The 11,580-nt window shown below is 43.6% G+C and overlaps 1 protein-coding gene across 2 annotated transcripts; it reads left to right on the top strand.

The window, feature by feature from the left end:
• Positions 1-11,093, top strand: LACC1 (laccase domain containing 1). 2 transcript variants are annotated; one of them, XM_077917554.1, is made up of 6 exons: positions 1-450; positions 3,557-4,160; positions 5,574-5,755; positions 7,280-7,445; positions 8,542-8,767; positions 10,521-11,080. In XM_077917554.1, the coding sequence occupies exons 2-6, from the start codon at positions 3,605-3,607 to the stop codon at positions 10,693-10,695; spliced, it is 1,305 nt and encodes a 434-aa protein (XP_077773680.1). In that variant the 5' UTR covers positions 1-450; positions 3,557-3,604; the 3' UTR covers positions 10,696-11,080. The 2 variants fall into 2 exon arrangements, with proteins under 2 accessions (XP_077773680.1, XP_077773681.1); XM_077917555.1 differs by lacking the exons at positions 1-450; positions 3,557-4,160; positions 5,574-5,755 and adding an exon at positions 6,590-7,102 and having other exon boundaries at positions 10,521-11,093.
• The last annotated feature ends 487 nt before the right edge of the window (positions 11,094-11,580 follow it).

Below are 11,580 nucleotides of genomic sequence, written 5' to 3'. Positions count from 1 at the left end.
ACTGGGAAGGAGAGGGACCGGCCCTCCTTCTCCAACTGAGCGCCCGCGGGCGCCAGCATTTGCAGAGCAGTTGTTCCAGGCTTCCAAAACGAAAAGAGTGTTTTTTTCCGGGATTTTTTTTTTCTGTGTGTGTTTTGCCCGAATTGCAGAAGATCCCCGAGGCGCCCTCCTTTTTGCAGCGCTCTTCCCGCTGGGCTGCGGGCTGCAGCTCTGCCTTCCTCTCCGGGGAGAAGCGGGGATCCTGGCCCGCTCTGCTCGCCGCCCTTTTGGGAAGCGAAGTCCTGCTCTTCTGGTCCATCCGCTTCGCGGAAATTAATTGGGTTAGCGCCTCCCTGCGCAAACTTTGGAATTCCCCCGCGCCTTTGCAATCTGGCATTTTCAGGAAGTGGCTTTTGCATTCTCACGTTATACGAAGCGAAGAGGACGCAGCAAACTGTTTTCTCCCGATCAGTAAGTGAATGCATCAGTTTCCTATCGGGGGCTGTATCTCGCGGGAGGGGGGCGTTTAATGGCTTTATTTTTATACTCTTTTCAGTTCTAAGTTCCCTTGAACGTGTCAGTGATACTGAGATCCTAGCTGTGTTTAAGATTGCAGCCATGCATCCTATTTTTTAAAATATATTTTTATTGAACGATTTTAACAGATTATCAATCAACCTAATCATTTACACTTCCCCCCTTTTGTTCTTCCTCCCTTCCTCCCCCCACAAGGACCTCAACTCCCCTCCCTGGTTTCTTTGCACATATTATCCTCTGCATATTATAAAATGGTACATATCGTTGCCTTATCTATCATATAGTCAACTGATAACTTTGTGGATGTTTCTTCAAAACCTGCCAAGGAGTCCAAATCGTGTTGTTGTCTTTTTAGATAATTTGTAAAAAGGTCCCATCATTCCTTGAAGTCACGGTTGTCCTTATTATGCAGTTTGTATGTCAATTTAGCCAATTCCGCATAGCTCATCAATTTCTCTTGCCTTGTTCTTTAGTTGGGATTTCCTCATTCTTCCATCCTTGCGCTAACAAGACCCTTGCTGCTGTTGTAGCGTACATAAATAGATTATTTCCACTCCATTTTTTATTGATTTTCCATATTTATTATTATTCCATATTTATAAACAAACAGACAAACAAACATAAATCTTAAGTGTAATCCACTTTTCTTTACATTCTTTACATTGTTGGATGACCTCGACTCCCCCAAGCTGAGTTTCAATGTATATCATTGTAACAGTTTTCCAAAACTATTTCCACATATAATTTACTTAGTCAGTTAACATCTTTCTTTTCTTTTTTACTTTAGACATATTATTCTATAGCATCACATATTTAAATCCTAGGCCTATCTGGTACAGTGGTACCTCGAGTTACATACACTTCAGGTTACATACGCTTCAGGTTACATACGCTTCAGGTTACAGACTCCGCTAATCCAGAAATATTACCTCGGGTTAAGAACTTTGCTTCAGGATGAGAACAGAAATCGTGCTCCGGCGGCGCGGCAGCAGCAGGAGGCCCCATTAGCTAAAGTGGTGCTTCAAGTTAAGAACATTTTCAGGTTAAGAATGGACCTCCGGAACGAATTAAGTACGTAACCAGAGGCACCATTGTACTTGCAAGTATTTCTATTTAGATTATCCTAGCATATTTAGCTAAATAGTCTTTAAATTTCTTCCGTTCCTCCTGATACTCCTCCTCCTTCTGGTCACGGACTCTTCCAGTCAGGTCGGCTAGCGCCCAAAAGTCCATCATCTTCATCTGCCCTTCCTCCACTGTTGGCACTTCTTGTGTTTTCCAATTTTTAGCCAGCAAGATTCTTTGGTTTTTTTGGCAGGTCTTGTCCACAACTATGCATCCTATCAATGCTGCCCCCCCTCCCAACGGTTGTTTCCGGTGGGAGCAGGATATTATAATGCACATACGATGGCAGCCCTAGTAGACTTCACGTTCGGATCCTAAACATAATTTCTTAAAAATTAGATTCCGTTCAAGTGAGGTCTGCTTCAGCTTTTTGAATTTTTCTATTCCTTTCCGCAGTAGAAAAGGGTCTTATCCTAGCAAATATGCAAACATCTTGATTGCATTATGTATCCCTGCAAGTAAGCCCCACTGAAATTAATGGGATTTACTCCCAGGTAAGCAGCAGGCATGGGACGCAGGTGGCGCTGTGGGTTAAACCACAGAGCCTAGGGCTTGCTGATCAGAAGGTCGGCGGTTCGAATCCCCGCGACAGGGTGAGCTCCCGTTGCTCAGTCCCTGCTCCTGCCAACCTAGTAGTTCGAAAGCACGTCAAAGTGCAAGTAGATAAATAGGTCCCGCTCTGGTGGGAAGGTAAATGGCGTTTCCATGCACTGCTCTGGTTTGCCAGAAGCAGCTTAGTCATGCTGGCCACATGAACCGGAAGCTGTACGCCGGCTCCCTCAGCCAATAAAGCGAGATGAGCGCCGCAACCCCAGAGTCGGTCACGACTGGACCTAATGGTCAGGGGTCCCTTTACCTTTACCTAAGCAACAGGCATACTATTCAGCCTCTGAGTTTTTCATTTTATTCTTTATTTACTATCTATCATCTATCTATCTATCTATCTATCTATCTATCTACGTGTACTGGTTGATTGTAACAAAACCTCTCAGAGGTTTACAGGAAATATTAAAATTACCAATAAAAACAGTTAAAACCTAGTAATTAAAAACATTTGAAAGACAAAATCTGCCATAAACTAAAAATAGATTGAAATGCTTCAGCATCTGCATGTCTGGATAAGGTTGCCTAAACAAAAAGATTTCATCACAAACCTCTGCATTAAGAAACAATATCTGTTCCTTTTATTAAGCTTCGTAAGGGAGTCCTTCAGTGTAGTTGAAGGATCTGAAACTTTGATTCAGACTTTTCCCTTGTAAAGTCCTTGGTGGGTCTCGAAATATGATAAAACTTTGCCCTGCACTCAGTGATAGACTGCTGCTGTTTTCTGTGTCATCGGATTGTGAATCCCTTTCTGGATTGTTCATTTTATCTGCTTGATCTGCCAGAATAAAGGATAATGCTCTTTGATAATGCCGCTGGGACCACATAACACCAGTTCTGAGAGATCTGCATTGGCTCCCAGTACGTTTCCGAGCACAATTCAAAGTGTTGGTGCTGACCTTTAAAGCCCTAAATGGCCTCGGTCCTGTATACCTGAAGGAGCGTCTCCACCCCCATCGTTCAGCCCGGACACTGAGGTCCAGCGCCGAGGGCCTTCTGGCGGTTCCCTCTTTGCGAGAAGTGAGGTTACAGGGAACCAGACAGAGGGCCTTCTCGGTAGTGGCGCCCGCCCTGTGGAACGCCCTCCCTTCGTATGTGAAGGAAATAAGGAGCTATCTTATCTTTAAAAGACATCTGAAGGCAGCCCTGTTTAGGGAAGTTTTTAATATTTAATGCTGTATTGTTTTTAACACTTGATTGGAAGCCGCCCAGAGTGACTGGGGAAACTCAGCCAGATGGGCGGGGTATAAATAATAAATTATTATTATATTATTATTGATAATGCATTCTCTTACTCTTTTCCCTCCACCAGCCAGCCGATCACCCCACGTTTGCCATTGTCAGGTGTTGTCCATAGAATATGGCGAAGGCAGTCTTGATTGATTTGTGCATCTTCGGACCCAGGTCGTGGAATAACTGGACCCAGGCGTCGGTGATCAGAACATTAGAAACTCTGGGGGAGAACTATCCTGTTTACCTTATGTGTTGCCAAACCTTTGGAAGTGAAGGGAATTGTGGAGATGTCTTTCATACAGCAATACGAGGCTTTCATGGCCCAGGGAAACAACTTGAGGTTGTGTGTGCCAAAAATACAGTTGCTGTCTTATACACCATTAAACAAAAACTCGATGAAAAAGGCATCGACACTGTTAAAGTAATCGTGCCGGCGCAAAGAAAACCCTTAATGAGAGAGTACGTGAATCAACTTTTTACTAGTGTTTACCAGTTTGAGTTTAAAGATTTTCAGATGAACTGTGAAGAAAACAACCTCAGAAAATCTGCAGAACTGCAAGGTGAATTAATGCCACTTACAGACCAAGACAGAGAGAAGATCCAAACTGAGATAACGATATTTTTGAAGAGCCTTCCTAGTCTGAAAGGGGAACTTACCATTCTCAAGTCTTCATTGATCCCAGGTAACATAAATATGTGCAAGAATCATATTATTAGTACTGAAGTCCTTTGATTTTTGTCAAATGTCCTTTTTTCTTGTTCAGTACCTGGTATGATCCTGGTTGTGCTTGTGGGGAAAGAAAACAGACTTCTGAATGTCAGGCTCCACCAAAAAAGCAAGCATGTCTATTCAGTTGAAGCATTCAATAATAATAATCGTTTGGTTCTTAAATGCACATTTCATTAGAAAAACAGCTTTTGTTCGTATGCATGACTGTGCGTGCACTTCAATCTATCCTCAACCACCAGGACTTTCTGCAGCAAGAAAAGTTAGATTGCCCCAGTAATCGTACATTTTGCCTACTAGTCTTAGCAATAGTTAGGATTTTTGCATAATTTTCTGTGTTTGGGCAAAAACTGCTATGGATAGAGATAAAATGCAACAGGTGGCACTAAGTTCTGAGTATAAAAAGTGGGTGGCAAAGGTCATGAGAAGAAGCCTGATTCAAAATCTTGCATTTTCTTTAGTCTTCCAATAGAGCAAAATATTTCTGGACAAAATAATGGAGAGTAATGTGTAAATTTTGAGCTGGAGGGATTTTTTGCTGGATTTTTTACTGGCAGGTTGAAGTTATCTGTAACTGGTTTTAAACCAGATTGTGTATTAGAGAGATGGGAAAAGATTTGGAGACTGAGATGTGCTGCAGCATAGCTGTCAACCGTCCCTTACTTGGCGGGAAAGTCCCTTATCCCAGCGCCGTGTCCCTCTGCTGTCCCTTATTGATGATGTCCCTTAAATTTCCTGGGTTTCAGAGGAAGCAGCTCCTCTCCCTCCCTCCCTGCCGGCCAGGGAGGAGGGAGGCTCCAACTGTGTTGCTTGGCTGCGTTGCTCACCCAATAAGGAGTCTAAGAATGACTGGGGGGTGGAGCTTGCATGCCTTGCACCGATCAAATCAGCCGTGTTGCCTGGGGACTCACCTTTGCTCGGCGCTTCCCAGCGGAGAGGTGACGGTGGTTTCCCTTGCTGCATCCCCTTTGCTGGGTTGCTGAGCTGTGGGAACCACTGCTTGAGGCTTTGTTTGGCTGCTGGCTGGGCTTTCTGCCTTTGGCTCAGAGGGGCTCAGAAGTTGAACATACCTGTGTTCGGAAAATCCCTTATTTTGGCTGCTGATCCCTTATTTTCGAGGCTGCTGGTCCCTTATTCTCAAATCTGTAAGTTGACAGCTATGGATCTGCTGCAGGTTTGGGTTCAGTGAATCTCAGGAGGTTCCCAGTGCTTGCTTAATTCCCTCCTCCTCAGCTCATCCAGAGTTACGCCAGCCTATCTCCCCCATCCCAGCTTTATGTCAAATTCTTGCTTCCCTGAAGCATATTTTGGGTGCTATTAGGCCTGCATAACCATGATTTCCCTCCCCACTTCTTGTTCTTTTCGCTAGATCCTATCTTCCTCCATGGATTCACTACAAGAACGGGCGGCATCTCCTATATACCGACGTTGAGCTCTTTCAATCTCTTCAGTAGTTCCAAACGACGTGACCCACCCATTGTGGTTAAGGAAAACCTTCGCAGGCTAGCTGCCGCTGCTGGATTCAACCCTGATGCATATCACAGGGTAAAGGTAAGGCAAAGAAAACTGAAACTGGGGGAGGACTTTTAAGGGGGAAATTCTCAGTGTGACTTCTTCTGTTTATGCTTTTCTTAAAGGCACAGGAGTCTATTCTGGGTCACAGCAACCCATGACACGGTTTTTTAAGATCTCCACCCAGAGCCTCAAACATCTGATTTAATCCTTTTCCAGAATTTTTTCCTGGTTGTCAAACCCTTAGAGTTCTAAATGAGTGATGGGAAGCAGTCTCTCTTCAGGGCGGAGCATTTATCCCTGCAGGATGCAACTTAGGGGGTCATCGCAGCCCCTCAGATGCAGGCCATTCACAGCATTTGTATTAGAATCAAAGAATTGTCAAGTTGGAGGGGACACTGGGGGTCATCTAGTCCAACCCCCTGCATTGCTGGAATCCTTTGTCTAACGTTGGGCTCGAACCCACAACCCTGAGATTAAGCGTCTAATGCTCTACCAGCTGAGCTATTCCAGGTATTTGATGCAATTAACCCAAAATAACCCAAATGTATTCATGGTAATAACATTAATAAAGTGGAATGGTTCTTTAGATTTCTCATGAAACGGGGAAAAAACGATAATGCCCCAGTCTGCTTCTTGCCCGGTAAGGATATATCCTTCTGCCTCCTTCGACAAAGCCTTTAAAAGATCTGAGAACTCATCATCCTGTCTTGGTGACAGCAGTCCTTGTGTTGAAACGTCCTTCTGCCTAGGATGCCACTGAGCAGAACTAAATGGGTTTAGAAAATAAATGGCTGGCTGCCACATAAAGGGTTAATTTATTGATTAAAATCGAAAGCGGAGAAACTTTCTCAGGAAAGGAATTTTTTTAAAAAATAATTTTTATTAACAGACCAATCAAATCAAATCACAGAAATTCCAAATTACAAAGCCGAATTTTAATTTTTTGTTGGGGGTACCCACATTTCAAGTTCCGAAGGGGATCCAATCCTCTTGTTGCTGCTGCTTTAATGTCCACAAATCTGTCCAAATAATGTTCACAATTCTATCCAATCCTTTCTTGTTGTTTTCCATCTCCTCTTATTGTTTTCATATATTTTTCCTTTCTCTTTGTCTTTGTGACCTCTGATAGTTTCCACAAGCGGGTTGAAACAAATTTGTAGTCCTGTGTGGGTTTTTCCGTTCGTCCAAGAGTCTTATTTAGACATCTACCGTATTTCATCGGTTCCATAAAGAAAAAGGACGTGACAGACCTGTGAAAATTTAATGAGTAGACGTCAGGAAAGGAATTTCAAAGTATTGACACCACTTCCCCCCACCCTTGTGCACCCCACCATACCTGAGATGGTGTTGGTTCAACACTGAAGGACTTCTGAAGAATAGGCAGTAAGCAGTCCTTGAAATATCCCGGCTGCAGACCATTCGAGGCTGCGGAAGTCAATTGTGTCACTTTGACTTGCTCACTATTGCTAGGCAGAAGTGTTGCCTCGGGAAATACAGGAGCAAAAGAGCACTCCTAACTTCAGTTTTTCAGATTGCCTTGCCTTCTCTTGGTGTTAACAGGTCAACCACGCCAGTGATGTTTGGGTCATGGGAAAGGCCGAGCCGGATAACTACGATGGGATAGTAACTAACCAGAAAGGTGTTACACTCGCTGCCCCTGGAGCAGACTGCATCCCTGTGCTTTTCGCTGATCCCGTCAAGAAAGCATGTGGTGCTGCTCATTCAGGTAACACGACTCCTTTTTTTGCTTTGCAAAGGTCAAGAAACCCACTGGACAACCGCCATTCCTTTTATGCATTTCTCTGTTTCTACTCTGGCCCTGCCTTGGGGGGGCTTTCTTGCTCTGAATTTTCCCATCAATCCCCACTCCATCCTTCATTCCATATAAATACAGGTATGGCTATCCTTGAGTCGGTACCTTTTCGTTTTCAGTTCACTGTTTAATCCTGAATCTCTATTTATAGCATAACGTTTATACAGTCATACCTCGGGTTACAGATGCTTCGGGTTGTGTGATTTTGGGTTGCGTTCTGCACTGAACCCATAAGTACTGGAATGGGTTACTTCCGGGTTTTGGCGCATGCGCAGAAGTGCTAAATTGTGCTTTGCGCATGCGCAGAAGCGCCAAATCGCAACCCGCACAGACACAGCGCTGCGGGTTGCAGGCGCTGCAGGCTGCAGACATGCTTCCCGCACGGATCACATTCGCAACCCGAGCATCCACTGTAATGGTATTTTCTAATGGACTGATGCAGCCAAAGATAAGACCCTTTGACTTTTCTGGGATTTAAAAATTATTTATCGCTGGATTGTGTCATATCTTTAACCAGTTCAACTGAAGAATCAAAATATAGTTATTTTATTGGTTGAATTTATATTTCACCCTTTCTCCCGAAGGAGGCCAGAATGACATGGGATGTGGGTCTATTCTTGGCAGTTTCCCATAGATATGACACAGCTGAGGCGCAACTGGGAATGTTGTGTGAATAAAAAAACACTGACTTCAAAGTGCCAAAACTTACCTGCTTCTTTAGATGTGTGTCAGCAACGCAGACCATAGTGGCTAGATTTCTTATTCTGTTGACTGCTGCTAGTTTCTGGCTTCCTCACATGTAAATGTGGCAGAGACACTTAAAGAACAAATACTGTTGCTTCCATCATGCCTGCTTTGACCCATCACCCCATATTTCCATGCCCTATTTTGCATGCTTACACCTATTTAAAAGTTCACATACATTGAATGCAACTTTTGTAGGTTGGGTTTTCTTTTGCTTTTCAATTTTAAAAGCTGCAAGATTTCCTTTTCTTTCCTTGCTTCTAAGGTTGGCAAGGCACCTTGTTAGGAGTATCGATGGCTGTCATTAACGCGATGGTAACTGAATACGGTTGCGACGTGAAGGATATCCTTGTGGTCCTGGGGCCGTCGGTTGGGCCCTGTTGCTTTAAACTGCCTCGGGAATCGGCAAAAAGTTTTCTTAGGATTCATCCCAAGTGCGTAAGACTTTATGAATCGTCAACCCCATACGTTGACATCAGAAGAGCAACACGGTGAGCTTGGTTCTGCTTATTCTTAATTGGGAGAGTTCTTGGTGTTTGGCACATCACAAATGTGGGGCTGTGAAAAGTTCACTCTGTGTTTTGCTCCCTATTGGTTAATTGATCCTATTACAGAAGAAGAAAAAGAGGATAGGGCTCTTCGTCTCCCTCCCAATCCCTTTCCCCACAGAAGCAGCCTTCCACTTTCCTTTCACTCAGCTGAACCAGGCCCCACAGGTTTAATCAGATGTGCATCTAAGGGCCACTTCTGGCTATCTGTACTATCTGCATCCAGTTTACCGTACGGCCCTCTAAGGAAGCATTTCCCATCCACTGTCCTGTTTTCCAAAGGGCGTTGTTGATAGCGATGGCCTTGGATATCCATGCCAATGAGCCATTTGATAGTACAGTGGTACCTTGGGTTACAGACACTTCAGGTTACACACTCCGCTAACCCAGAAATAGTACCTCGGATTAAGAACTTTGCTTCAGGATGAGAACAGAAATCGTGTGGCAGCGGTGCAGCAGCAGCGGGAGGCCCCATTAGCTAAAGTGGTGCTTCAGGTTAAGAACAGTTGCAGGTTAAGAACGGACCTCCGGAACGAATTAAGTTCTTAACCCGAGGTACCACTGTATGCACAACAGAAATGCAGGATTGTGGAAAAACCAAATCAAAAGGCAACCTAGCAGCCACTAGTACAAGTAAGAAAGTATTAATCTGTGTCAGAAAGGTGGTAATGTCAGACTCCGCTAAGCCAGAAATAGTACCTCGGATTAAGAACTTTGCTTCAGGATGAGAACAGAAATCGCGCGGCGGCAGCTAGGCGGCGGCAGGAGGCCCCATTAGCTAAAGTGGTGCCTCAGGTTAAGAACAGTTTCAGGTTAAGAACAGACCTCCAGAACGAAGTAAGTTCTTAACCCGAGGTACCACTGTATGTCCACCGCTTAGGAGTCCCAACGAAAGCATAGCAGAAGGGGTGCTGCTGTCGCTATGGAGCTTGTGGCAGAGCTTAGGTTCTTAACTCTTCCTTTGATGCTTTGGTGGAATTGTAGAGCTGGGAGGGACCACAAGGATTATCCACCCCCCCCCCTGCAATGTAGGAATCTGTCGGCCAAAGTGGGGCTCGAACCCACAATCCTGAGATTAAGAGTCATGCTCTGCTGAGCCATGATTGGTGGTCAGCATTGAATCTCGGCCTCTCTGGCAGTGAGGAGCATTGCACCCCTTTGCCACATTTGGGGGTGTTTTTGGAAGAAGCCAGAGGCCCCCACTATATACTCTCCCATATTACAGTGGTACCTCGCAAGATGAATGCCTCGCAAGACGAAAAACTCGCAAGACGAAAGAGTTTTTCGTTTTTTGAGTTGCTTCGCAAGACAAATTTCCCTATGGGCTTGCTTCGCAAGACGAAAACGTCTTGCGAGTTCTTGCGAGTTTCCTTTTTGTTAAAACCGCTAAGTACCATTAATAGCCGTGCTTCGCAAGACGAAAAATCCGCAAGACGAAGAAACTCGCAGAACGAATTAATTTCGTCTTGCGAGGCACCACTGTACATGTTTAAGGTTACATGTTAACTTTATGACCCCATTCTGTAAATCAGAGCTTCCCAATTTTAAATATATGCAGAAGAAGGTCTTGGGGCTTACTGCCACATGAAAATATTTTAACCCTTAGATATTGGAAACAATAGCTTGTGTATATATAATAACTACCCTCTAATTGTCAATTTAATAATCCACCATCCTTTTTTCTTTTCTTTATTAGTATTCTTCTGGAGACTGGAGGGGTTCTGCCTCAGAACATACAGGATGACTCTGTAACAGACCAGAACCAAAATGTAACTGTCTGTACATCATGTTGCCCTGATAAATTCTATTCTCATGTCCGTGATGGTGAGAACTTTGGAACACAGATTGGCTTCATATCAATTAGAGACTGAGGGTTTATCTTCATATTTATGCCATTATCTGGTAGAAACTGTTGGGGCAAATGGATTATATTTACTGATACTGAGCTCTTCCTGTGGTCAGCTATAGTGCCAAGCTGTCTATATAATATAGTTACTTAGAAAAGGAGTCCTATTTATTTTGATCGGACTTAATTCCATCTAAGTGTGCTTAATCTTACACTACTAGTACAAAACATTGCAAATACCAGGGATACGTAAGCGTTTATAGTGTTGTATTTTTGCTTTAATGAACTTGTTTCTATGTTGCACACTACTTGGAGATTTAAAAAAAATCAAAAAGTTTACAAATGCTTTTAAATATAAATATAATATAATATAAATAAATATGTGGCCTAAATGATACAGAAAACTCTTTTGGCTTTTAGTGTTTAGGTAAAGTTTGTAAGTTGTTTTTTACAGCTGTGTTGAGTATTCCTTGTCTGTCTGTGTTAGCACCGTGTTGTGTGTGTTGTGAATACACTCCACACAGTCCAGTACTGTATTATCATAGGCAGTCAGGTCCACAGTTATATTTTTTCTGACATTATTATTATTTATTGTTTCCAGCTGCTTAAACAGCCACCAGCCAGCAAGCAATACAACAACCTAGTTGTGTGGTACATAATTTTATTCTTTTCTCATTGCAAAAACTACTATTATTGCCACCCAAACCTTGTGGGCATATTAGTCATCCTTCTGACTTCAGTATGATGTAAAAATTGGGGTCTGGCTTTTGCTGCCCAACTCCCCATGGGACTCTGAGTCCCCTAAGTCCATGATCAGTCGGAGAAGAATGGATGGAAGCAGGATCCAGTGGAAAGCAAGGCAGATATTTTAATTTTTTTCTGCAACAGAGTTCCCTCCCCCCTCCCCTTA

Source organism: Podarcis muralis, chromosome 13 (genome assembly GCF_964188315.1).
Source record: "Podarcis muralis chromosome 13, rPodMur119.hap1.1, whole genome shotgun sequence".
In the NCBI taxonomy this organism is placed as follows: Eukaryota; Metazoa; Chordata; class Lepidosauria; order Squamata; family Lacertidae; genus Podarcis; species Podarcis muralis.
Note: the sequence above shows the minus strand (reverse complement) of the source record. Positions and strands in the feature narration are given on the sequence as shown.

Coding starts and splice junctions, on each gene's coding strand:
- LACC1 (XM_077917554.1), top strand. CDS start 3,605: ATGGCGAAGGCAGTCTTGATTGATTTGTGCATCTTCGGACCCAGGTCG. Junction 5,756..7,279: donor ATGCATATCACAGGGTAAAG/GTAAGGCAAAGA, acceptor TGGTGTTAACAG/GTCAACCACGCCAGTGATGT. Junction 8,768..10,520: donor GACATCAGAAGAGCAACACG/GTGAGCTTGGTT, acceptor TTTCTTTATTAG/TATTCTTCTGGAGACTGGAG.